We start from the raw sequence: 27,793 nt of genomic DNA on the forward strand, positions 1-27,793 counted from the left end.
TTCATTTTATATTTGTATGAGAGTTATAATTCTCCCATTTTGAAAATTATACTTTAATATCATTCTTAGGGAACTGAAAAGCTGCCACTCAAAAGGACTCCTGAGCATTTACTCATCAATTAGTTCAAGCATGTGATACCATAAATTCTATTGTTAGCAAACAAAGGATTAATGAAGTTGGCAATTGGCTGGACTTTGGCAACAGGAAAGGTCTAAAATTAGCTGCTTTTTGTTAGCTTATATGTTAGTTTTCTATTGCTGCTGTAACAATTCACCACAAATTAGTGGTTTAAAACAATGTAGATTTATTATCTACAGTTCTGTAGATCAGAAAGTGCAACATACATCTCACTAGGTGAAATCAAGGTGTTTTCAGGGCTGAGCTCTTTCCTGGAGATTCTAGGAGAGAATCCATTTCCTTTTACCCCCAGTTTCTAGAGGCCCCCCACGTTGCTCAGTTCCCCACCATCCCCTTCCATTATCAAGCCAGCAATGGCAGGATCCTCCTCACACTGCATAACTCAGCCTGCCTCTTCTGCTTCCCACGCACACTTCCAAGGACTCTTGAGATTATATTTGGCTCATCCAGATAATCTAGAATAATCTCCCTATTTTCAGCTCATCTGATTAGCAAACTTCTTTTCTTGTTAAATTGAAGTATAGTTGACATATAATATTATATATGTTTAAAGTATGCAATGTAGTGATTGGACAGTTAACTACATTATTAAATGCCCACCCCAGATAGTGTAGTTACTGTCAACACAGAAAAATGTTACAGAATTATTGACTTTATTCTCTATGCTGTACTTTCTCCCTATGACTAACTTAACCATGATTGAGATTTTGTGCCTCTGTATCCCCTTCACTTATTTCAACCACCCGACCCCTCCCCCATGGTAACCCCCTGGTCACTTCTCAGTGTCTATGAGTCTGCTTCTGTTTTGTTCATTTGTCTGGTTTTGTTTTTTAGATCCTACAAATAAGTGCAATCATATGGTATCTGTCTTTCACTTATTTCACTTATAATATCCTCTAGGTCCATCCATGTTGTTGCACGTGGCTAGACTTCTTTCTTTTTTATGGCTGAATAATATTCCATGGTATATATTTACTAATTAGTGACCTTAATTCCATCTGAACTTTAATTCACCTTCTCCACAGCCATAACACATTCACAGGTTTCACGGATGAGGACATCTTTGGGGCCATTATCTGCTTGCCATAGTTTATAAGCACAGGAGAAAACAGAGAATTTGGGGAAATGATATATATATATATATATATATATATATATATATATATATAACTCCCAAGTATTTCTGTGGAAATGATATCCAGAGTTATTTCCCTATTAACAAGCACAGAGTGGGTTTTCCATTGCATGGCTTTACAGTGGCAAATACCAAGTATTTTTGTGCAAACATTTATGTGTGTGCTAAGCATTTTAAATAGACCTTTTATACTATTCTATTTTCACCCTGTGAAAGATGTGATGTAGATATGAGCCTTGGAGTCAAGACAGACCTGAATTTAAATTCTGACTCTATTACTTAGTACTCCCATGAACTATGAGCAATTTATCTAACCTTTCTGAGCTTTAATTTCCTCATCTGTAAATTAAGGATTAATAATAGCTAGCAGGAAAGGTTAATGAGAAGGTGGAATGCAATAATGTACGTAAAGCCATGAACAGAGGTTCTAAGTATATTTTGAATTGTTTTTTCCCTTTAGACTTCTTCCCAAGCTCTTAGCTCTTTGGCCTATAGGGCACGTAGCCCTGGAGGGTTATAAATCTAGTGCTTAGTCTCAACGTGCATTTGTACCCAAATCCTGGAAAAGAAGACTAGAAGACATACTTGAAGTCGAAAAGAGGCTTTTTGTACACAGATCAGGGAATACTATTTTCATATAAAATGACAGTAATGAAGGGGATTAGAATATGCCACCCCAAAGTATACCACTTTTGCATAAGGATTATTTTGAGAATTAACAGATTAAAAATTAATAAAATGATTAATTAACAGGATTAAGAATTAATTAACAGAGAGAGTTTGCTGCCGCCTAACAAGTTTCCCTGTAAGGAAAGATCCCCTCTGCATCCGTCCAGCTCTGAGATCAGGGAGGAAAGAGCAGCTCCCTGCAGTTTACCCTCCTTGGAAGCTCTGACCCTCTTTCCGTTGTTAAGAAGTGCATATGAGCTTCCAAGCTGCTTCTTTGAGTTTTACTTTTTTTCTGGGAACTCCCATACAAATACTATTAATAAAACTTGTGTAACTCTTCTCCTGTTAATCTGTCTTTTGTTAGTTTAATTCATGGGCCCCCATTAATCTAAAAGAGTGGAGGAAAAGTTTTTCCTCCTTGACAGTAAATTCAGTAACTAAACTGACTCATAAGCTCATTAACTAAATTGTGAGTTAATTAAAGTTGTGATGTAGGCTGAATAAAACATAAAGAGTGCTTTTAGATGCATTTGGCGAGGACAAAAATACATTGGGTTACTAAGGGAAACTAAGAATAATAGCTCATACTATGGGTCAGACACTGCGTGAAATACTTCATAAACATTTCATTTATTTCCAACAACTACTAGGTGTTATTTCCTCCCAGGGAAACTTACAGAAACAAACCCAAGTCAGGGAGAAGGTATGTAATTTATTCTTAACCACACGGTAACTGTCTAAACTGGTAAAGCGTATGTTATTGTCAACTTTATGCTACTCAAGGATGTGGGAGTACATCTGCTTTTTTCAAGGGCAACAGTGGGTGAAATATTGAGCTGAACCAATCAATATGGTAATTTCAAACGTCTACTCTAAAGGAAGTGAGTATGGTGGGTGTAGGTGAGGAAGAAGCTGTCCTTAGCCTCTTCAGGCCAATGACTGTAAAAATTAAACTGACAAAGACATTAACAGGAGAAAAGCATACGTAACGTTTTAAAAAAAAAGATTAAAGAAGACAATTTAAGTGATACAAACAATCTTTATTTAGTACTTTATGTAATTGACAGAACATTTGGAGAAATGCAAAATGGGGCAGGATGTAGGGAACTTTTATAAGATAAAGAATAAAGAACAAGGAAGTAACTATAGAGCCCCAAACTGGCCTGGTGTCTGGGGGTCGGCTGACTGGTTATGTTGGCTTTCTGGTCAACTGGAGCATCTACAGGGACACAACAGTTATCTAAATTTCGATTTGCTGGCCAGGTGGGAGCCTTTATAAGAAAATAAGGGCCAAAGAAATGGACCTGACTATTTTTCTGCTAGGTTTGATGAAGAGCAGGCAGTTGAGGAGGGATATCACAGGTCAAGGAGTATGAGGTAATTACAGAAAACTGGGGAAACTGAGAAAGACCTGTTAGGGTTCCTCTTGGTGTTCCTTTGTCTTAGAGGATAAGGATGCTGCTTTCCTCCCAGGGAAGCTCACAGAAGGGTTTTATAACTTGTTTTAGGGAAGAAGGGAGAGGGGAGGAGGACATCAGAGTGACTTTCCTGCTTCTGTAGTTTTCTCAAACTCCTTCAGTTTAAACTATTCAATACGCCAAGGTGTCATATACTGGGACAATGTGTCCTGAACTCCATTCTGGGAATTAGAGGGGAGGAATGAAAGACATCTTTTTTATCTTTTAATTCCATATATATTTTTTCAGTTCAAGCATCTGGGAAATTAATTCAGTTAACTAGTATTTAACTGCCAGTTAATTTATTTGGCAGGGACATCTTCTATTTGCCAGGGATTATGAAATATCCCTCTTCTCCATTCACCTTTTAGCCTTCAGTTTTCTCCACTGAAAATTGATGGACTTGGATAATTTTAAAGTTCCTCTTTGCTTTAAAAATCCAAGAGTCTATAAATCCTCTTCATCTTCATTTCACTTTCTCACACCTAGAATTTAAGGCATGCAGGTGGGATGTGTGTGGTGGTTCACCTCCACAATTGGTGGTGGTTAATGTAAACGTTTATTTCTGTTTTTCCCCTATTTCATCCTGTTCATGTTTGCATAAAAATGTGATCACACTTGTTTACGTGGTCACTTGTAAATAGATACATTCCAAGGATACTAATACCTTTTGGGTTAAGGACCATCTCTTCTATCACAATTCATTGCACCAATGCTGGGCTTAGAAGCTTGAAGCATGCTTATTCAATTGATATGCAAAATTATATTAGCCTACCTTAGATTTGTTTCAGTTGTTGCCGAATAGTTGGTTTCCTTTCAAATCCTGATCTTTCCTTATTTAGATTAACTTTGCCAGGGGGAGTACTTCGATTTCTATACACCAGATAGAATGCATTTCCTTTTCACCTGTTTAAGCTAATGGCTTTCAGTGTTATGCAGAGTAAAGAAATTATTTAGCTTCCATTCAGAAGAACTATTTGGTTTGAAAAAGAAAAGACCAGTTCCAGGAGGATCATTAAATGAAAATGAGAAGTTTAGTAAAACTGCAAAAAATAAGTCAGTTGAGGATTTTCTGTGGGATCACACATTGTTATGCTCTGTTTAGACTGAGATAAGTCCTTAAGTACCTGTTCCCAAACCGAGTTAGTCTAGGACAATGATTTCCTTGTGGATGCTGGTTTTCCTAATTATTCATTTTACTGTTAATAGATTCCTTTTTTTAACCTGAAATTTTTCAAAACACTGCTTAGATCTATGACCCTGGAAGACCGATCCGTCTTGGAGGGAAATGAACTTGAAAAGAATTACTGGGAAAAATGGGCTACAAGCCATTACATAAGAAAATTAAACTACTGGCCCATGTTCAACAAGACATTCTGTGACAGAGTGTTCCTAGGCTACATTTATATTGTTCAACAAAATTATTTACCATCACTGTTTTATCCCGTAACATCACCTAAATGTATAACTTTTAGTAGACGTAGGGGTTGTTGACCCAGGAAACACACAGAACCTTTAGCGTGGTAGAATCTATCTATATGCAGTAGTAGTGATTCTGCTCCAGTTCTAGTGGGCTGAAATTGCCATATACTCACTATGTATGCTAGTTCCATAGGCTACTGGAAAAAGTCTGGCACCTGGATTCTTTATCTTTGGGCTATATTAAAGCCCTTCTTAGACACTTAACAGTGATAACTCTCCCATGGAACCTAAGTATTGTTCCCTGGACCTGAATGTCATATAATCTGAAAATTAACTATAGATACAACTTTTTCATCAGTGCTGGGGGGTATTCAGCTTATGCGCAATATATCATTCCAAGTCTCGGTAAGAAAGCTTTAAACTTCTCTGACATGCCAAAAATCTAGGCTTGAATTAAATGACTAAGGCTTTACCTAGTTTTTACCACTAGTTCTCTGCCAGAATCTTTTCAATTCATCCTCAGCCAAAGCCTGTCATCCATCCTGGCAACACACCCTTTCACCTTCCCACACCTGATGTCCTTGCGTTTCCAGCCCTTTGGCTGCCCTCCGGGTTCTTCCCTCACACACTTGTCTGACTGGTTCCTAGAAGCCTGGCAGAGATTTTCCTCTGACATAAATCTGGCTACCACACATAAAGAGCGTGTAGTCCAAACACTTTTTTCTCAATGCGAACCCCAAAGGACCTAATCTATAAACAAAGAGAACACTTGTATTTTTTTCTCTAAAAACAAATCATGCCTGGGCTTTTAAAGGAGAGAATTTAGAGTGGCTTGGCAGAGAAAATAACTAAATAGAATAGAGGTTAGGAAAAGACGCGAGGTAAAAATAGTTATTGGATTACGGTAACATCGGAAAAAAAGATCAACCTTAGTTATCAATCCACGAGGTATCCTCCGACCTCTCTGTAAAAGGCTAATGAGGGCAGTTATCTTTGTTCTGGGCACTGAATATGATTCAAGCTTCTCAAACAGGGGGCAGCACACAGTGGGTGCTTATAAGTATTTGCTGAATGTTCTAAGAGAATTAAAAACGGATAAACTGATGTCCTACATAAAATGACAAAGGCTCCTGCCTCTTCAGATTTTAGCTTTCCCAAATATAGCCCATTGTTTTACTCTCCTCATACCCCCGCCTTTCCCCTTGCTTTTGTTGTTCTCGTTTCATTACACATCTAAATCTTAAGAACACACAAGTACACAAAATCCCTGAAAAAGCAAGTTACACTAGGTTGCTGCTTTGAAATGCATGTCAACTCCTAGTGGGTTCCCTGTTTCGCTGCAGCATTCTTTCCCGCCTTCTCGCAGTTGACGAGGGGGATTAAACAATCAAGATGCTCGGTCCTTTTCCTCAATCATCTTCTTTCCTTTCCTGGGCTTTGCTTCCTTTCCCACTCTGTCGTTTCTCTAGGCTCGCTGCTTTGCTCTCTCCCTCTCTGCCTGTGGATCCCTCTGATCCTTTCTTTCTATCCCTTATTCCCAGAGGCTCCAGAAAATACCTTCTTTTTCCCCTCTTCACGTCACTTCCCTCCCTTTCTCCCATCTCCCTCTCCTCCGTGAGAGGTGAGCTCCCCACTAGAGGCCAGCACTTTCTGAAGTTCGTCCCTCCAACCGGCGAGCGCGACTCGGAGAGAAAGAAGGAGAAAAAAGAGCAGAAAGAGAGCGAGAGGGGGAAAAACCCCGGGGCTTAGAGCGCGGAGGCCCGGGAGCGGCGTCGTCATGGCAACGGGCGCCGGCAGGAAACGAGGGACGCGCGCGAGGGAGGGGAGGAGGGCGCGGGGGGCGGGAGGGGCGGGGAGGGGTCCCTCTGCCCCGGAAGCACCTCCCCGCCAGCCCCCTCCTCCGGCCCGGCCCGCAGCCCCCGGCCTGCAGCCCCCACCCGCTCGGCCCGGCAGGAAGTGACAGGCCCGCAGCGCGCCCCGGAGGCCTGGCAGAGCCGCGGCCGGGCCCGCACCCGGAGCGGCGGGAGGGGCGGGGAGCCGCGGCCGCGCCGGGCGCCTCCCACCCCGCCCTTAGCGCCCCCGCCCCTCCAGGAAGGGGAGGTGGCGTGGGGAGCCCGCCGCGGAGGCCGAGCGAGCCCCCCGCCCGGCCTGGCGACTGGGGACCCCGGCCCATGAGGCGGACGCGCCCCCGGAGCTCGCGGGTGCAGAGCCAGGCGCGAAGGTAACCGGGCGGCGGCGGGCCGGGGAGGGGCAGGCGCCCCGGGGGCTTGGCTGCGCGGGGATGTTTCTGCAGCCACCTCCGTCCGCGAAATGCCCCAGGTACCTCCCCCGGTTTCTCCCCCTGCCTACCTCCAGCGCTTCGCTCTGCGGTCCTTCGGCGCTGCCTGTCCAAGCCTTCTTGCTAATTCATTTCGCTGTGCTGAGCGCTGTCTGTCACCCGAGTTGCTCCTGACTGCTCATTTTCTCATTCATTTTTCCTCCTCTGACTTTGATTCTCCCATCCAAGCATGCCGTCTAGTCACCTCCCTGCTTTTTATGGTCCGCTGGGTTCCTCAGCCTCCCGACTTCATTCCTGACTTCTGTCTGTCTCTCCTGCCCGACTCCCCGCCCTCAGCACATCTCCGCGCTCACTTGGGTAAGCTCGCTCCTGGCACCACTCTTACCTGCTCTTTCCCCCGGTGTATTTATTTCTCTTCGGAACCTCATTTTCATCAAGGTTCTGTGTGCAACGAGAAATCCTGGGCGTCTGCTAACCCTATTCTCCACATTACTTCATTTCTTTGGCACAGTCTTCCCCGGACAACCCCTTTCACATGTCCCGTCGTTTCTACCAGACAGAGTTTTACGCCTAGGGAAATTGATTTCCTCTAACTCTTGGCTCAGCAGGCCGAGTATGAGATCCACTATAATGCCCTTTTGTAGCTCCCTTCTGGAGGTCTGCGCTCCTCCTACCCAGCCCACACACACCCAAATCCTACCTTTCAGGATGACCCTGCTTTAGCTGTTCTGGGAACCTTTATGGGTCAACTTGTCAACTCTCTTTCAGTTTAATTCTGAAAATTTACATTCACTGTGCTTCCTACTAAACTTCATTTTCTGTATTTAAATTTACAGTCTTATTGATCACAAATGAATAGCTTTGTGTGCCTGGGATCCAGGAATCGTGTTTTTGATGACAGTCTCCCCTGATTTTATGAAAGACTTGAACCTGGTCTCTTTCCATCTATATTTCCATTTCACAATCTGAAAAAAAAAGAACGTCAAGACTTCCATTTTTGGGGAGATGAGGGATCGTACACTTTATTAGCATTTTCACTTAGGAATGTAGGAATTAATGTTCCCTCTAGTTAGTAAAGGGGGCTCATGTTTCTGAGTCCAGTGATCTATACAACTGTGCCATGCTGCTCTAATCCTTACCCACTTTTTTTCTTCACATGCTGATAATGAGGATTCATGGGTCTGTATCTGTTTAGTGCTTTGATATTTTGGCAAAAGATGTGGGGAGAAGATAGAGTTGAAGCTGATAAGATTTCTCCTGTGTACCTCTTGTGTTATATCCATGTTTGCAGTGACATTTCTATTCCTAAATGAAACTGCGGCGATGGGATGTTCTTGTGGGATAATGATATGATCAGATGATACTGGGAATGGAATAATAAGAAATCTCCCTAACTCTGTTTCCATGGCTAAGTGGTTTGTTTTTATTTACCCTGTTTGATTTGGATGCAATCATTAAGCATCGAACTGTTGACAGCCCTTAGCAGAAATTCTGGTTTAATGTTTACATTCCTAAGCCAGTAGTGCTTTTTATACTTGATATTTCTAGTGGCCCCGAGCCTCAAACGCAGAGATATAATGTCTAGGTTTTACAAAAGAGAAAAAAAATAAGAATGAACAACAATGAAATACCCCTTATTGTCAGTTAGTGCTGCTCTGGAGGTGTATTTCTTCTTGCTTCTCATCTCCTGTCTCTTTGCTTGGTTCTTAGCAATGTTTTCCTATGCTTTTTTGAAGATTTTAATGTAGACCCCAGAGGGTAAATTCTGACCTCTTAAGTGGACTAAAAAATCTTCGTTACAGCAATGAAAGCTTTCATTGCTGTATATTAGTATGTTTAATACCTGGGAGTCATTTGTTGAAATGATATATCACATTCAGTTGTGAGGCCTTTGCAAATGGGAAACTGATGTACAAGAAGGGAAAGTGACATTCCTGAGGTGCTGTTAGTCACCTGAGCAGGAACCAGGCAGCTATTTGAGCAATATGGGCTGTAGCCTACCTATAGCTCTTCTACCTCCTAGTTTTTATGACTTTGCACAATGTATTAACATCTGTATCTTAAACTCCTCCTCCATAAAATGAGGACAAATGAGTACTCAAACTGAGTGACACTGCCTTTAATCACAGATTTTATTTTTTTGGTTAGAAAAAGAGCATGTACTAGTGTAAACACTTGATACTTACTAGGACAGTTCCTTAACCTCAGAAAACCTCATCACCATTGTAAAGTGGGGGTAAGCATATTTACCTTAAAGCCCTGTGAGAGATAATGGCAGTGAAGAGCCCAGCCCACTGATTGAAGGCACTTATGGCTTCTCAGTAAATGGTGGCCATTTTAAGATGTTGCCGATAACGGTGATGCAGATTCTGATAAAAATGAGATTAACAGTAAGTTTTTAGTGGGAAGATTTTAAACTATTAAAGTTTTATTATGGGGATGTAAAGTGGTCTTAGTATAATTAGTCTTGCATTCTGGTAATTTTATGTTCAATGAGAACCACGAGGGAATATGTAAAGGTGGTTTCTTTCAAAATACTATATAGCTCCAAAGATGTCACAGGGAAGCTATGGTTGTAAGGTTGTAAGAGTGTCCTGCAGACTTGGTAGTCATAGAGCCCAAGACACCATGATTTAGGGGAGAAGAGGGAAAGGCTTATATGACTTGAGTAATAACATGAAATAGTAGCTTGGAATCAAGTATAAATGTTAATCCTTTGCTACTTGCATCTAGGTCTTGAGTCAGAGGTCCAGCCTTGGGGACCCTGGACCACTGTGATGGAGACTGAGAGTGAGCAGAACTCCAGCTCCACCAATGGGAGTTCCAGCTCCGGGGGCAGCTCTCGGCCGCAGATAGCGCAAATGTCGCTGTATGAACGCCAAGCGGTGCAGGTGAGGCTCTGCGCTGGGGGGTTGTGACCATGAGGATGGGCTTGAGGAAGGCAGGATGCTGGAAGGTACTTGGCCTTAGTTCTCCTCCAGCAAACTGGGGGAGTGGGCTTAGGTGATGACTAAGGTCCCTTCCTGCTCTGATGATAATCTTAGGAGGTGATGACAGCTTGAACAAGCAAACAGAGAATGAGGTTCAGTTTTTAAACTAAGGTTTTTTGTACCATTCAGTTCAGTTAGCTAGATTCTCACTAGTTATTCCTGTTTATGGTTTGTCAGGTTTTTAAACTGATTTTTCTTGAAAATTATCCCGAGTAATGGAAGTGTGAAACCCTTTAAAGGAGTTTAGTTAGTAAATTCCTTTCTTTAAAAAATCTGCTTGGGAATGGGCCTTTTACTCAAGATGTTTTGGTGATTAGAATAATTATGCATATCATAAGAATAGTTCTAATTGTTAAAGAATAAGAATGCAGTAATACCCTAAAGTTATCACCAAAACTGAATTACCAGAATCATCTTTATAAATATCAACCAGCATTATATTTTAAAGATTTGGGAATGCCAGTTATTTGAAAATTTTACCTGTCAGAATCTTCATGAGCTACTATTTACTATATTTTTCATTATTTTCAACCCCTTAGGGCTATCACCTTTATTGTATGTATTGTATTTTATTTTCCTCTTTTCACATCAATTGCCATCCCATTTATTTTCAACTTGTCTAGTCCCAGCTCTTTTTCTTGCTCTATCATGTATTTCCAGATTCCATTTTGGGGAAATAAAAGGTCATGTGAGTTACACTGCTTTACTTCTCTTTATAAATAAGAATAGATCATAGCAAATTAATTGCTTCTCCACTTTTTGAGGACACTATGAACTTACCGCTCTAAAATAAAAACAGAAAATTCAGCTGTTGATGATTTAGCCAGACTCCTGTCTTCCTGTGCTTCTCTCCTTCCCATATGTCCCTTTCATGAGGGCAGAGCAATTCGCATAGAGTAGAAGTTGGGAGTGCTTCTTTTTAAGTGGGTTGACCCTCTCTTTCTCCTCCTAGGCTCTGCAGGCACTGCAGCGTCAGCCCAATGCAGCTCAGTATTTCCACCAGTTCATGCTCCAGCAGCAGCTCAGCAATGCCCAGCTGCATAGCCTGGCTGCTGTCCAGCAGGTGAGAGGTCAGCAGCCAGTTGGTCTGAGAGGGAGGGGAGAGGCCTCACAGGTGGGTAGGGGTGCACCGCATCCTCCACTCAGCCAGGCTGGAAACAGAGTCCTCTGCCTGTGACCTGTAGGAGGATGAGTGTGTCTTGGCTTCTGGGGTTGTAGGAATTGTGGGAGAGCTACCTTTTAGAGGTAGAATGGCTATGTTCTAGACCTGCACTGTCCAATATGGTAGCCACTAGGTACAGGTAGCTATTGTGTGCTTAAAATGTAGCTAGTCCAAATTGAGATGTGCAATAAGATTTTGGCTTCCAAAGACTTAGTTTGAGGAAAAAAATGTAAGTTATCTCACTAGTTTGCTTATATTGGTTACATGTTGAAATGGAGATATATTGGCTTAAATAAGATATTAAAGTTGACTTGTGCTGTTTCTTTTCACTTTTAAAAACATGTACATACTAGAAAATTATATGTGGTTTGCTTTATATTTGTGTTGGACAGCTCTCTGTAGGCTTATCAGTGACTCGTGATGTGACCTGACCAAAGGTTCTACTCCCTAAAAGAAAGTGGGAGGAGGATGGGGCAGGCAGGTTGTCTTTCTGTCCCAGGAGAGTTGTGTGAGAGTTACTGGGTTGGCATATGTTGTGTGAAGGTTACTGGGACAGTGAATATATACTTTTCCTTGCTCTATAGTAGTCTCGGTTCCTACCTGAAATCTTTTATTATGTTTTGGGCTTGTGATTTATTACTGGAAGATTCAGAGCTTTTCTTTGTTGTCTCTGGACTTGTTCCCATTTCCCTGTGACAGGCCACAATTGCTGCCAGTCGGCAGGCCAGCTCCCCGAACACCAGCACTGCCCCGCCGCAGACTCCCACCACCCAGGCCTCAGTGAGTACTGCTTTCTTCCCCCGAGAGGCTTGTCTCCCTGGGTCTCTGACTCTGGGTTAAACTACATTGTGCAGCTGAGATGAAAGTGTTTATTGAGCCATCAATAGTATTTACTGCTCCAGTGTAGAGAATAATAGTGAAAGGGAAAGTAACCAACTTGGATCTACGTAAGAATCTTAATGAAGAGGCCTAAGGAAGGAGGGAGAAAATCCTGAAGTAGAAGAAGTGATAACAAAGGAAAGGGACTAATCTCTGGACCCTTCAATGAAAAGTAAAATCTGTTCCATTTCGTTCCTTTGCCTTCACAGCTGCTGTTTTAGGGACTGGCTCCTTGGGTGATATCCCACAGTAGCCAGGGTGGCAGTTATGGCTAGGAAGGTATTACTCATCGTCGCTTAACTCTGAAAACGAGATATTCTGTTCTTGACCGTGCCTTTCTGAATTTGTCTGTCATGTACATTTTCTTATGTGTCCTGAAGCCTTAGTCCTGGTTTCTTTCTATACCTCACAGATCAATCTGGCCACCACGTCGGCCGCCCAGCTCATCAGCCGATCCCAGAGTGTGAGCTCTCCCAGTGCTACGACCTTGACCCAGTCTGTGCTACTGGGGAACACCACCTCCCCACCCCTCAACCAGTCCCAGGCCCAGATGTATCTACGGGTAAGCCACAGACACAATCACCATTGTCCCAGGGGTGTAATTGTTCCGTCCCTGCAAGGACTGGAGTGAAAGCTGTTGTATTTAACCATGGTTACCCAGGTATTTTATTTTCATTTAAGACAAGCCAATCTACTTCCTATGTCCTACTTCCCTCTAGAAGTGATGCTGCGGATTATATTGAGAGCTTAAGTTAGAAGATGTTCACTTTCACATTTGACTAAAGTAGTGTCACATGCAGTCTACTCCTTAAACCTGTGGCTCAAGTACACAAATTCTGCATTAACTCTTAGCCTGTCTACTTACTATACATAAATACTTGTTCTTCATCCTTATTGTCTCAATTTCTTTGATATTGGGCTCTTGTTATCAGTGTGTAGTTTTATATACACATTCTAGGTTTTATTCTGGACTAGTCATCACATAGGAAGAGTAAGGGTCTCCTGGGTTGGTGTGGAAAGGGGTAGGGCTTAGCTGTTTCGTATCTTGTTTATTTTGTCTTGTGGTCCTTCCCTTCCATTTCTTCTGTCTGTCTGCTTTTCCTCTTGTTCTCCTTCCTCTGTTCTTCCTCTTCCTCCTCTCGCCAGCCACAGCTGGGAAACCTGTTGCAGGTAAACCGGACCCTGGGCCGGAATGTGCCTCTAGCCTCCCAGCTCATCCTGATGCCTAACGGGGCAGTGGCTGCAGTCCAGCAGGAGGTACCGTCCGCTCAGTCTCCCGGAGTTCATACAGATACAGATCAGGTCAGTGGTAACCACCTGACCTGTGGGTGGGCACTGGGGTTAAAGGAATGGCATGAGCTAGGGCCTGCCCTTCTACGCCTGTGCTGCTTTTCAGGGTGCTTTCTTTGGTTTTCCTTTTTCTTAATTTCTGTAGAATTCAGATCTCTTACAGCTTTTGAGTTAGGAAGGGAAGTAGCTTCGACTGAAACGAGCCGTGTGGATCTGGAAGCCATATTCTCAATATGGGCAGATTTTCTTGCTCATCTTTTAGCCCTCCAGGGCTCAGTTTTATTCAGGAAGCCTGAATTCCCTCTGATGGCAGGCAGTGCAGTCTCTGGAAGATAAGGGATGGTTGAGGGAATCCTGCATTTAGATGGATATGAAACTAACCTGGCTGAGCTGCTGGAAGAACATCTGCTGCTTTGTCTTTACGAGTCGTGGTAGCTCTCACCTCTGAGCGGTCTGCTTCTGCTCCCTCTGTTTCTCAGTCCAGGCATCCTCGCCATTGCTTTCCATGTCTTACTCCTCTCCAAAATGTATTTTGAGCCTGAATTTGTTTGCTTTTTCTGGATGGGATAGAAACTAGGATCTCACACTACTTATTTCCTTCTTTCGTTTTATCAGTTAGCAAGACAATACTGAGCTCTTTTTATTGATGTACTCAGTTATATACTGGAAATTTGTGGGGATTGAAAAGAAATAGAAGCCAAGTCTTCAAAGAGCTTAGAAAACAACAAAACAAAGTACAGGAGTACATGCTACTAACTTGAGTGACACAAGAGTTTAGAGAAGCATTGGCTGTATTGCTTCCAGTGGCTTTCAGGCTACTTGAGCAGACTCTTGAAGAATGGGTGAGATTTGATTTAGAGTAAGAGGATGAGAGAGAACAGTATGTGTAAAGACATAATTCATATATGTAACTGTGAGTTGGGGTTGAGTGGGTAAAGTGGAAACAGTGGGCCTGATGGTAAAAAAGGTCATCATTATGGAGAAGTCTTTGAAATCCAAGTAACTCCATAAGTTGCAAGGGTCATTGCTGGTTGTTGCATAGCTGACAAGTAGGGTAAGGAAGGTACTTTTGAAAGAACCATCTAGGAACTTGCGCCTGGAGAAGAAAGAGAAATTGGGTAACCTGATAAGAAACTCTCAGGGTCATTTCATTACAAGGCAAGACCTTTGTTTTAGACTCTGGTAATAATAGTGGGATCAGAGGATGAGGTTGAGACTGCTTCCATCTCCAGTTCTTGGATTTATCTATCTGTTTATTCATCAGACATATGAGTGTCAATATGTGGCGGGACAGAGTAGTGGTTGGAAATGTGAATCTGATGTTTGGCTTAGATTCCAACTCCACAACTTACCCTGTGACCTAGGCAAGTGACCTAACATCTTTTTACCACAGTTTCTTATCTATAAAGTAGCTTGCTCAGGATGTTTTGGGAGGATGAAATGAGTTGATACATGTAAGTGCTTGAAAAATGCCTGGATGTAATGAGTGGTTAAGAGTGTTAGCTGTTATTATACACATTAGCCATTCCTTAGCCTCGAATGCCCAAGAAAGTCATGATCACTAGACTAAAGATATTATAAATCTTTGAAGCACCAGACATTAAGCAAATAATCACCTGAATGGTTTAATAATTGCCTCATTACAAAGCAGAGTGCACTGAAAACAGAAAGGCCCTGATTTAGCCTTGGGATGGGGGTGGAAGTGAAGAAGTCCTCCCTGAGTTGGTGACCTTTAAACTGGGGCCCATAGAAGTGAGTCAGGTTGAAGACATGGAAGGAAAGTGGTGAAGGTAGGGGAACCTTAGGGTCCGAAGACCCCGAGTAGTGAAGGAGCTTTATGTATTGGAGGAATGGAAAGAAGACCTGTGCTCCTGGAATTTGGCAAAGGGGGATGGAGATGGTGCTGAAGAGGAAGGAGAGACCTCACCTTGCAGGGCCCTGGGGCCTGGGCTTAGGATTTGGGTCTTTATGTGAAAGGCAAAGGGTAACTATGGAAGGATTTTAAACACCGAAGTCTCATGGAAAGATTGAGGATTTTTTTTTTTTTTAACGACTCTTGGCTCCTCTATGGAGAATAAACAGAACAGTATGAATATATAAGGAGAGCAACAGTGTTATAACAGTTTAGGGAAAGAGGTGTCTGGATTAGGTGGCAGCAATGGAGATGGACAGAAGTGAAAACATTTGAGAAAACTTGAAAAAGAACTGACTCAGTGGATGGGGGAGTTGAGGGAGATGCCAGAGATCTGACACAGGAGTGGGGTGGCTGGTGGGATGAAAAATGCTGGAGAATGGATTTAGGGAGAAGTTTGCTTTTGGATATGCTGACTTAGAAGTGCTCACAAGCCATCCATGAGGTATTGAGGTCAGTGGTTTTGCATTTGTGGTACTTGGTCCCAGAGGAGCCATCTGAGCTGGAGTAAACATTCAAAAGTAGTAGTCGTGTAGAAAAGTTGAAGTCCAGGGAGCGCTTGAAATTGCTTAGGGAGGTGGTATGGATAGAGAAAGAAAAGCCTTTAAGATGCAGCCCTGCAGGTTAGGAGGAGCCCTTAGAAAACAGAGCAGTTTAAGGTTGAGTGGAAGACTGGCAAGGTGAGTAGGAAAGAGTGACGGAGACAAGAAAACCTGGTGTCAGGAAGAAAACAGAACAGAATGTTATGAGAAGGGGTGGGAGTCCTCTGACACATTCAGTAGAGAGGACGAGAAAGATGGATTTTCTGGTGGATGGAGAGCTGTGTCAGTGGAGCTACAGGTGTTGAAGCCAAAGTAATATGACTTGAGGAACAGTTGGACAGTGGGAATAGATGCCATGAATGTGGAAAACTACAGCTGATCTTGAACCAACGCTGTGCAGTTGAAAACCTGCGTATAACTTGAGATGTCCCCAGAACTTAACTAATAGCCTTCTGTTGACTGGAAGCCTTACCAATAACATAAACAACCAGTCAATGCATATTTTGTATGTTATATGTGTTATATACTATCTTCTTCTAGTAAAGTTAGCTAAAGAAAAGAATGCTTTTTCAGATTGTCTCAGATCTCCAAAAAAATTTATGGTGTATTTATTGAAAAAAACCCGTGTAGTTCAAACTTGTGTTGTTCAATGGCGAGCTGTACTGAGAGTTTAGTAGTAGCAGGAAAGGTGGATGAAGCTGGGGTTGGGGAAGTGGGGTTCAGGCCTGATGATAGGAGGGAGCCAATAGAGAGGGTGAAGGGCAGGAAAGAACTGATAATATCAGCTTGAGGAGGAGGAGGGGGTGGGTTCCTGAGCGTAGAGGATTGAGGGAGGAGAAAAGGGAGCAGTAAGGGGCAGGTGCTGATGCAGGTGAGGAACTGATGAAGTGTCACGCCCATAGAACGCAGGGGTGCAGAGGAAGGGGGAGAGGGAAGGTGGTTCTGAGGTATAGAGACTAGGAAAGTTACAAGTGGCCATTATGGAAAGGAAGCTGTTTTTAAAAAATGTATGATTGCCAGGTGATATTAAATTCCCCAGTACCCAATACTGATGATTCTTATAAATCTCAAAACCTATCACCTTTTCTTTATAGCTGTTGCCTGAATTCAGGTTCTTTTTATTTTTCACCTGAATTACTGTACTAGTTTTCTACCTGGTCTCTTTACTTCAGCCATACCTACTTCTAATCTTTCCACATTACTATTAGAATAATTGTTTTTTTAATTGAAGTACCATTGATACACAATCTTACATTGATTTCAAATAAACAACACAGTGATTCAACAATTACCCATATTATTAAATCCTCGCCCCCACTAGTGGTTACTATCTCTCAGCATAGGAAGATGTTACAGAACCCCTGATTATTCTCCATGCTGCACTTCCATCCCCATGACCAACTTATTTGTGATTGGGAATTTTTGTGTGTCTTTATTCCCCTAACTCTCCCACCCCCACCCATGCCAATCCCTCCCCCATGGTAACCACCAGTCATTCCTCGGTGTTTCTGAGTCTACTGCTATTTTAATTCATTTTTTTAATATTCCACAAATAAGTGAGGTTATATGTTATAAAAAATATATATATTTGTCCTTCTCTGCCTGGCTTATTACACTTAGCATAACATCCTATAGGTCCATTTGTGTTGTCGCAAGCAGCAGGATTTCTTTTTTTTTAATGGCTGAATAATCAGAATATGTTTTTTTAATAAGAAAATGTGTTATTAACATTTTTAATTATTCCTCTGATGTACAGAATTTGATAAATCATAACCCTTAGCTTATGACATCATCTTCAATGATCCATTTGTAGCCCATTTTTATTTATTTTCTTAGTAAGTTTTAGTAATGTAATAAGTGCTCCCCAGTTCACCCACTGCCTGCCCCTACCCATGGTAATGACCTTTCTGATTCCTAGGTTCATCTTTCCCTGTGTCCCTTTTTATATAGTTTTATTGCATTACATATATTTCTAAAAAGTACTTTTTATTATGGGAAATTTCAAACATTTACAAGAATAGAAAAAAATATGAAGACCTATGTCCTTATCAACTATAACATCAGTACCTGGCTAGTCTATTCAGGTCCCTTCCCACCACCTGCAGATTATTTAGAAGCAGATCCTAGACACAATACCATTTATATATATATATAGTATTTAAATTTATGAGGTACTTGTGCTGTATGTAATTTATTGGGAATGCTTTCTTAATAGCTTATTGTGAAGGTCCATCCTGTTGCATGTCATTATACTTTATTAATTTTGATTACTATGTAATATTTCATTGTGTGAATATACTGTAGTTTACTGGTCTTCTATTTTGAGGGTTTTCATTACTATGAATGATGGTGCTGTGAACATTCTTATACATGCCTCCTGCTGTATACAGCAAGAGTTTCTCTTGTGGAATGCCTGGATTGTGTGAATGTTCAACTCTTAGTATATGATGCCAGGCTGTTTTCCAAAGTGGTTGTACTGATCTTTATTTACCTCAGCAATGTTTGAAAGAATGGTTTCAACAATAGATTTGATTATGTTTATTCTGATTAATATTCTTGGGTGGTTTCCTATGATCAACTAAGTGCTTATCTTTCCTTCTCTCTATTCCTATTTCAGATTATTCACTATGTGTCAGACACTTTGCTAGGTGCTGGGAATATAACAGTCAAGATGAATACACTTTCTCTTTCCAAACTAAAGTTCAGACTCTTCTTAATTTAACACTAGGCCTTTCATGATGGCACCTTTCTACCTCCCTAGCCTCAGCCTACTTTTCTAGCTTTTTACCTTGCCATTCCCTCTTACCCACTGCAAACATAATAAAATACTTATGATTTCTAAAAATGCTATGCTCTTTCTTGGCTTGAAGGTCTTGCAAATCTTGTTACCTGTGTCTTCAAAGCCCCGCCTTCATTGTACCCAGTGGGTCTCAGACCCAACATGGCAGTTCCCGAGGTCTTCCCTGATCTCCTTAGTCTGAGATAATTCCTCCTCCTCTGTGTTCCCGTTGCACTTTGTGCGTATCTGTTCAGAGTGTAATACAGTCAGTGGGAGTTTTCTTCTCTCTCTTCCATAGTTAGTACTCATTAAGAGTAGGGATTGTGTCTTTCATCCATGCATTCCCAGTATCCAGTGTAGTACCTGAAGTGTGGTAGGTATTTGGTAAATGTTGAATGAATGAGAGGAGAGGAAAGGGAAAATATGAGATATTTTGAAGGAATAAATGACCAAACTTGATGACAGATTTGGTAGTGAATAAAGGAGACTGAGAAATCAAGTATGATTCAAGAATTCCTCCCTGGGTGCCTGGAAGGCCTCTAATGTATATATCTGTGAAGGTTGGGGGATGAGTTGAGGTGGGCTGTAGAATATCTGTAGATGTCTTGCTGCTTCTGAATCAGTCACAGAAATCTTTGACCTTAGTGCCTCTGGTTCCCCTTTTCCAATCTTTTTCTTCTTCTTTTTCAGGTGCAGAACTTGGCAGTGAGGAACCAACAGGCCTCAGCCCAAGGACCCCAAATGCAAGGCTCTACCCAGAAGGCCATTCCTCCTGGAGCCAGCCCTGTCTCCAGCCTCTCCCAGGCCTCCAGCCAGGCCCTGGCTGTGGCTCAGGCTTCTTCTGGGGCCTCAGGCCAGTCCCTCAACCTTAGTCAAGCTGGTGGAGGCAGTGGGAGTAGCATCCCGGGGTCCATGGGTCCAGGTGGAGGTGGCCAGCCACCTGGGGGCTTGGGTCAGTTGCCTTCCTCAGGAATGGGTGGCGGGAGCTGCCCCAGGAAGGGCACAGGAGTGGTGCAGCCTTTGCCTGCAGCCCAGACAGTGACTGTAAGTCAGGGCAGCCAGACAGAGGCAGAAAGTGCAGCAGCCAAGAAGGCGGACGCAGATGGGCCTGCTCAGCAGAATGTGGGCATGAACCTGACGCGGACAGCTACACCTGCTCCCAGCCAGACCCTGATTAGCTCAGGTAAGCGTCCCCTTGCACAGTGTCATCCTCTCAGAACTTGTTTGAAGTCAGAGTGCATCACATCTTTTTTCTTGTTTTTTTCTGGGTCCTGGAGTGGTGGAAGGCAAGAGAACCACATTAGCCCTGCTTCTATGAGCCCCAGGAAATAGGAGGACAGGTGACAGAGAGGTCTGTCTGTTTCCATCAGCAGCAGTCAGTTGACTAAGTGGCTTTGTCCTTTCTTCCTCAGACTTGGAGTTTGTCGGTTTACTCACCCGACCTGTTCACGTACCCAGTTCTTACCAAATTGTCTCCTGTGTTCTAGGGGCTAGGGATACATCTTTGAAAAGAGGTGTCCTCACAGAATTTAGAAGTTGGCCTAAGGTGTGAATTCTCTTCCTCACTGTGTTTAGTGGTAGGTAGTTGGCCCAGGGTAGAGCAGAGGCAGCGGAAGTGCCTTAGAGCACTTGGTACTGGGAAATAGAGCCGGGGTTTCGTATCGCCAACTTGTAATCATCAGTGTCAATGATAAGGATAAAAAAGAATAAGTAATGATAGTAATAACCCCAAATAGTTTGACGTTGCTTTCAGACTGTGGTTAGATATAGATGTGTACACCTTACGTGGTAATGGTTATTTTTGCCTTCTTTGTTACTAGCACTTGTGGTTGCTATATTTGGATAATTTAATCTCAAAAAGTAAGAGTTACTTTTGTAAGTTGTATTACTAATACCTGGTATTTACCTGCTATAGCACTTCGTTTCCAAAGCACTTTCATATCATATGTGTTCTCTGGACCACCTGGTAGAGTATGGAGGGGTGGAGGTCATCCACTCCAATTTACAGTGGAGGAAACTGGGTGAAATCAGAGCCTACAGCAGCAGACTCTTAAGACTTCTCATAGGTGGGGGCCTAAACTGATGAATCTTAAACACAAGGCCTTCATGGGAAGGTGTTGGTATCTTTACCTCTGTGGACTGTTAAGTGTTTCTCATGTGCCAGGCACTGGGCTGGGTTCAAGGCATGTAGAGATGAACAGAAACCATGGACTCAGCTCTTGAGGAGCTCAAGAGCGTAACCATACAGAGGATGGGCCAGCCCTCCTCCTTTGCTGAGTACAAAGAAACAGGTTTTCAGTATAGCAAAGAAAATGAAAGTCAGATAAATGCAAGAAATTACTGAAGATTATTAAATGACTGAGCAAGGGCATTCTTGCGATCTTTCAGACTAGATGAAGGTAGTGATGACTCGGAGGAAAGTATGAGTGAGGTGCTCTCTCAGGTCCTTCAGGTTAGATTTCCATTCACCATGTGATCCAAACTAAGTACCTCTTGGGAAGATGGTTTTACTTCACAGTGTTGGTGGTTTTGCTCTCCTGTGCCGTAGCCACCTACACACAGATCCAGCCCCACTCCCTGATTCAGCAGCAGCAGATCCACCTCCAGCAGAAGCAGGTGGTGATCCAGCAGCAGATCGCCATCCACCACCAGCAGCAGTTCCAGCACCGCCAGTCGCAGCTGCTGCACACGGCCACGCACCTCCAGCTGGCCCAGCAGCCGCCGCAGCCACCTCCGCAAGCCACAGCCCTGTCTGCCCCTCAGCCTCCGCCGGTCCCACCTGCCCAGCCTGTCCCGCCTTCCCAGTCCCAGCAGCAGGCCCAGACCCTGGTGGTCCAGCCCATGCTTCAGTCTTCACATTTGTCCCTCCCACCTGACCCAGCCCCCAAGCCACCCATCCCCATCCAGTCCAAACCACCAGTAGCACCCATCAAGCCTCCTCAGTTAGGGGCTGCTAAGATGTCAGCTACCCAGCAGCCACCTCCGCATATTCCTGTGCAAGTTGTGGGCACCCGACAGCCAGGTACAGCCCAGGCCCAGGCTTTGGGACTGGCACAGCTGGCAGCTGCGGTTCCTTCTTCCCGGGGGATGCCGGGTGCACTGCAGCCTGGTCAGGCCCATCTGGCTGCCTCGCCACCTTCATCCCAGGCTCCTGGTGCACTGCAGGAGTGCCCTCCCACATTGGCCTCTGGGATGACCCTTGGCCCTGTGCAGGGGACAGCACATGTGGTAAAGGGGGGGGCTACCAGCTCCTCACCTGCTGTAGCCCAGGTCCCCGCTGCCTTCTACATGCAGTCTGTGCACCTGCCGGTGAGTGAGGCCTGATGGTGTTGAGGGCATTGTTCCCCTGGAGTGGAAACGATGCTTAACTTAGGAGGGGAATAAAGTTGAGAAGTTTAAGATTTTGGTATTTATCTCTTATGGAAGAGAGGGGATAAATGGAAGGCTAAGATACTGTTACTTATTTGTTCATTTTGTAAGAGAGATGTTAATTTATATAATACCTGAACTTCATATTCCTCAATTTGCTACTGAATCCATTCTTGATTTTTGCATCTGTACCCAGATCAAGATAGTGTTAACCATCTAAGTCATAGTCTTTAGAAAAACAACCCAAGGTCTTGAGATCTAGTTCAGGGCTAAATAGTGTTGCATTTTCGTTTGTCCTGATGTGGAAGTTAACACTTCTTGGGAATAACCAGGAATTTTACTGTACTAGGGGAAGTATACAAATTAGCAAGTTTGGAACTAAAGATTTTCTCTGACAGTGTGGGAGGAATGGTGCTTCATTCATAAACCTTGGTTTCTTTCCTGTTCTTTACTTTATAGGGCAAGCCCCAGACATTGGCTGTCAAACGCAAGGCAGAGTCTGAGGAGGAGAGAGACGATGTCTCCACATTAGGTTCAATGCTTCCTGCCAAGGCATCTCCAGTGGCAGAGAGCCCCAAGGCCATGGAGGAGAAGAGCAACCTTGGAGGTGAGTATGTGACTCAGTGGTGCTACCAGAGCATAGAGATGGGAGCTGTGTTCTGAGTCAGCTAAGAGAGACGTGGTTTAGAGAATATGGGCCTGAACCTGGTGGGCAAATGCTAGATCCAGAAGCTAAAGGGTCAGTGATCAAAGGTGAGAAGGTGTATTTTTGTGGAAGATCAGGCTGGCTTGACTAACAGATGGGTCAGTCACGTCACCCTGTGTGTTCCTTGACCTGTGTTGATTTTCCAGAGAGAGCCGAACCCTTGAGCAGTGTGAATGTTAACACCCCAAGCAGTGACCTAGTAGCCTTGGCTCCTGCCCCATCAGCACCGCCTCCTACGCTAGCCATGGTGTCCAGACAGATGGGTGACTCAAAACCCCCACAGGCCATTGTGAAGCCTCAGATTCTCACCCACATCATTGAAGGCTTCGTTATCCAGGAAGGAGCAGAACCTTTCCCGGTGAGGGCAGGGCCAGAAGGTGGGAGTTTCAAGTGGGACTCTCACTTGATCTGATTGTTGTCTTTTCAAACCACACTAAAATAAGAGCTCAGAACTATTTAATTATTACAGAATGGTTTAAGTCTATTTGTATGACTAGTTGTAAAGAAGGAAGAGAAGAGAAAAGGAAAGAATATGAAGTGGGAAGAGAAGAATAAAAGGAAAAGACCTTTAAAGCAGTCATGTTTAGTTTGAGAAATACATTTTCTTATAATAAAGAAAATTGTGGTAGAGAAGTTAAGGGACTTTTCTAGATACCACAAGTTGCAGAATGAGGACTAGAACACAGACAGGTATCTTGACTCCTGGTGTGTTCCCTGCAACTTAGGAAGGAAAAGGACAAAAGAGAGCCAGGGTTGGAACCTGTTCTCTAATACAGGGAGGCAGGTAGGAGCCTGTTCTTTCAGTCTCTAGCTGAAAAAAGCCAGTTTAGAGACTCTTGGTTGCCATAATGAAAATGATTTTCTCTGAACCGGACTTGGCCATTAATTCAGAGATCCAGAGATGATAGTGAGAAATGCTGGGGAAAGCTATAGAGAAGCAGAAAGGATTTAGGCTAACCTAACTAAACTTTTTCTGGGACAGGTGGGTTGTTCTCAGTTACTGAAAGAGTCTGAGAAGCCACTGCAGACTGGCCTCCCAACAGGGCTGAAGGAGAATCAGTCAGGTGGCCTCTTGGGAGGGGACAGCCCATCTGCTGGTAAGTAGTTAGTTGTTTAGGGGAAGGCAGCCCTTGGAGATGTGTTCACGGTCTGGGTCAAGTAGTGTAGCTGACCCTTGGACTACAAGAGTTTGAACTGTGCGTGTCTACTTATATGCAGATTTTTTTCAATACATGAAAATTTTTTGGAGGTCGTGACAACTTGAAAAAACGTCTTTTCTCTAGCTTACCTTATAGCAATAATACATGTAACATGTATGTGTTACATGTGAATCGACTGTTACTGGTAATGTTTCCAGTCAACAGTAGACTGTTAGTAGTTAAGTTTTGGGCAAGTCAAAAGTTACACGTGTATTTCAAACTGCATGGGGGTTTGGTGCCCCTGACCTGTGTTAAAGGTCAACTGTAATTATTTAAAGTGGGAATTATATGAAGTCCATCCACAGACAGACACCCTATCATGTATCAGAACATGTAGAATCACATAAAAGGAGTTCCATAGGATTAGGGGGACTTTATCAGGCTAAAGTAACCTGTTGAATTATTTACTGTAAGGATCTATTTTTCAAGAGATGATCTAAAATATGATATTCCTCAATTTCCAATTCTACTTATTCTGAATTTCATAATTTATATTAAGGACTTTCGTGGAAAACTTTTGTGGGAGAGGGATCTTTTATCTTTATAGGCATTAATTAGTTCCTCTCCTTTTTAAAAATGCAATCTTGTCTGCAATCTGAGTGTACAAACTGGAATAAAATTAGTCATCTAAAAGAAAGTCTGGCTTAAGGTTATGAAGACTGTGATGTTCTTGAGGGACATGTCTTCATGGTTTAGATTTTTGACTTTTATGTTTTTGGGATTCTCAGTTAGATTTTGTGTAGGTCTTTGGGGGCAAACCCTAAGAGTAATTAAGAGTCAGCTCTGTGGCCTGGATGGCAGCAGAAAATGATGGCAAGTTTCCAGCAGTGCCCTGTTTTTCAGAGATAGATAAGAAGGCGAATCTCCTGAAGTGTGAGTACTGTGGGAAGTACGCCCCTGCAGAGCAGTTTCGTGGCTCCAAGAGATTCTGCTCCATGACTTGTGCCAAGAGGTACTGTAGGCACCCCCCACCTCAGCACTGGTTCCGCCCTCTAATAGCACACCCCCTCTCTAGGATCACCTCACAGTGGATACTTAACGTCTCCTCTGTTTTCATTCTCTTTCCCAAATGAGCTCTTAAAGTATCAATTCATATTTAGTGCAGGGTAGCAAGATAGTCTTCTACAGCAGCTTTGATATCCTGTAGGTATAATGTGAGCTGTAGCCATCAGTTCCGGCTGAAGAGGAAAAAAATGAAAGAGTTTCAAGAAGCCAACTATGCTCGAGTTCGCCGACGTGGACCCCGCCGCAGCTCCTCTGACATCGCCCGTGCCAAGATCCAGGGCAAACGCCACCGGGTGAGCTGTTGCAGGGCCAGCTACCTTTAAAACGGACTTCCTTCATCCTTTTTTTTTCGGGGCAATTCCTTTGCCCAGGTTAAAGAGTAGGAGACCAGAATTCTGGTTATCAGATTGTATTACTCCAAATTCCAAGAGCTCCCGATTGCTTATCTCCCTTCACCTGACTACTGGTTCATGTATCCATTAATCCTTAACACTGAGTAGAGAAAATCTAGATCAGTTGTTGATAGGAGGGGAGAATCAAGAAAGTGGTACAGTTTATGCTTGAAAGGCACTTGAATAGACTGATGACTTTGGGCATTTATAAACAGTACAAATTATTTCACTTCTGGAAAATTAAGTTCTCTTCTATGCTCCCAAACCCAGGGTAGTTGGGGAGAGGAAAACTTAATGCTGTCATTCATTTACCTTGTCGTTTTGTGGCTTTTCTCTGTAGGGTCAAGAGGACTCAAGCCGGGGTTCAGATAATTCCAGTTACGATGAAGCACTCTCTCCAACATCTCCGGGGCCTTTGTCCGTGAGAGCGGGGCATGGAGAACGTGACCTGGGGAACCCCAGTACAGCTCCACCAACACCAGAATTACATGGCATCAACCCTGTGTTCCTGTCTAGTAATCCGAGCCGCTGGAGTGTAGAGGAGGTGTATGAGTTTATCGCCTCTCTACAAGGTATCAAGGGCACACCCAGGAGAACCCAGGTCACCTACGCTGTTTTCCTGAGGTCATCCTACATGGGTCTTTTTAACAGGGAACAGAAATTTTATTAAACAATAGGGGCTTCAAGTATGGACCAACAAAGGCTCTACTTTTGATATTTATTCAAGTCACTTGCCCACAGCCTGGTTTTCTAGTTTCCTCCTGGGTTGACGGCATTGTCGCAACATTGTCCCAGTGTTCAATTTTCATCTTTTTAGGATTCAGCCGTATTTCTTACCGATTTTTTTTTATGTGTGATGGTGATACCCACCATGGATAAAATCCTTTTATGCAGAGAAGGGGATTAGGAAATCAGGGGCCATTATGACCCGACTCTTTTCAAGTCAGGACTGTTCACAAGCTATTCTTGATAAAGGGATGGTTTTCTCCAGAAAAGAAAATCACCCTATCCTTCTTGATACTTGTCTGAATTCTGGGCCCTTAAACAAAATACCACAAAGGCTCATAACTTTAATTTTTTGCCAGTTAAGAAGAAAACATTATTTTGCTCTTTTCCCTGTACTGAATATAACTAAGTGAAGCCATTTCTAAGGCGAACAACTTCGTTGTTCTGTACCTTGGCTAATTATTTTTTAAAAACAGCCAGTTGCTCTGATTTCATTTTGCTGCTAAGGCTGCACCTAAGACCTTCCTATTACTTAATTTGGGACAAGTACTTGGGGATTAAACTTTGCTAGGTCTTCACTCTTCCATTGTTACTTTCTCCTGTCCTTTGGTGCTACGATGCAGTTTCTCATATGTATTCCCACCATTTCCTCCTAGGCTGCCAAGAGATTGCAGAGGAGTTTCGTTCCCAGGAGATTGATGGACAGGCCCTTTTATTACTTAAAGAAGAACATCTTATGAGTGCCATGAATATCAAGCTGGGCCCTGCCCTCAAGATCTGCGCCAAGATAAATGTCCTCAAGGAAACCTAAGGTGGCCCTCTTGCACAACCAGCCTAAGGCAGACACTCCCCACTATCCAGGTTATAACCTGGTACCAGCAGGCTTTACAGGGAAGAAAGAGCTGTTCCAGTTATGTTAATCTTCCAGAGAGAGGATTACCGAGACAAGGAAGGAAAATGCAAGAACTGGTTGCTGGTGCTATATGGTGTGGCAGCTTTGACGTTTTCTCTGGGTTCTACTATATTTTTTAAAATCTTTCCAATTCTCACCTACCCTAATCCAATCTTTATAAAAAGAGGCAGTCTAGAGAACTAGGACTGCTCAGCCTTATCCTGGAGTAGAGTGTCTAGCCAGGGTCCCACCTGTCCAACAGAAGGACAGACAGCAAGGCAAGGCACAGGTGGGACACAGGTACGCCTCCGCAGCAGGACAGATAGGCTCTTTCTAGGTTGTGTGACAAGTGTAGCAGAAGCTGGTACTCCCTCTGGATTGTCTGGACCACCTGTAGCTGTGGCTGAGTTTTCTTTGTCGTCACCCCCGTAGTCCTGAATGTCTCCTGCCTCCGTAGCAGGGTCACCAGACCAGTGCAGACTTGGTTGGCATTGTTCTGATTTGCTGCAGGGGCTGAAAGTGTCTGGCACATGTGGCTACAGTCATTCTTTCTGCATCCCCCTGCTCTCTCCCAATTTATCTGTTGTCTTCTACCCCTTTCTTTTCAGTTCCAACTCTGCTCTGTCCTATAGCTTTATAAAACAGGAGTGCGTGGGGCTGAGGTCAGGAGTATAAGTACCTGCCTTAGGCGCTATTCCTTCTACAACAAAAATATTAAATATTTTTTTCCTCCTCAGTAAAAGGATGAAAATTGGTCTCAGCTGTCTCTTACTCTGTTCCAGTGTGTGTCACACAAATGACTAGACCGAGACTTTTTTTTAAAATCTTTTAAGTGCTTTTGTACAAAAAG

At 43.3% G+C, this 27,793-nt stretch overlaps 1 protein-coding gene and 1 long non-coding RNA gene across 6 annotated transcripts in view; one reads left to right on the plus strand and one right to left on the minus strand.

Annotated features, from left to right (window-relative positions):
- Positions 1-7,322, minus strand: part of LOC118924803 (uncharacterized) — a 25,322-nt gene extending 18,000 nt beyond the window's left edge. Inside the window, exon 1 of the long non-coding RNA XR_008993865.1 lies at positions 7,172-7,322. This is a non-coding gene — a long non-coding RNA (uncharacterized LOC118924803). The remainder of the gene's footprint in view (positions 1-7,171) is intronic.
- On the plus strand, positions 6,717-27,759 carry PHC1 (polyhomeotic homolog 1). Of its 5 annotated transcripts, none has more exons than XM_057492293.1 (16): positions 6,717-7,043; positions 7,329-8,279; positions 9,834-9,991; positions 11,043-11,153; positions 11,952-12,032; positions 12,544-12,693; positions 13,302-13,433; positions 19,345-19,837; positions 21,203-21,963; positions 22,483-22,630; positions 22,876-23,087; positions 23,712-23,826; positions 24,772-24,880; positions 25,076-25,226; positions 25,666-25,897; positions 26,708-27,759. In XM_057492293.1, exons 2-16 carry the CDS (start codon positions 8,276-8,278, stop codon positions 26,860-26,862), a joined length of 3,012 nt encoding a protein of 1,003 aa, XP_057348276.1. In that variant the 5' UTR covers positions 6,717-7,043; positions 7,329-8,275; the 3' UTR covers positions 26,863-27,759. The 5 variants fall into 5 exon arrangements, with proteins under 5 accessions (XP_057348276.1, XP_057348275.1, XP_057348277.1 ...); XM_057492292.1 differs by having other exon boundaries at positions 6,718-7,043; positions 13,278-13,433; XM_057492294.1 differs by lacking the exon at positions 13,302-13,433 and having other exon boundaries at positions 6,718-7,043.
- Positions 27,760-27,793: the final 34 nt, after the last annotated feature.

The sequence above is a fragment of the Manis pentadactyla genome, chromosome 14 (genome assembly GCF_030020395.1).
Source record: "Manis pentadactyla isolate mManPen7 chromosome 14, mManPen7.hap1, whole genome shotgun sequence".
Lineage (NCBI taxonomy): Eukaryota > Metazoa > Chordata > Mammalia > Pholidota > Manidae > Manis > Manis pentadactyla.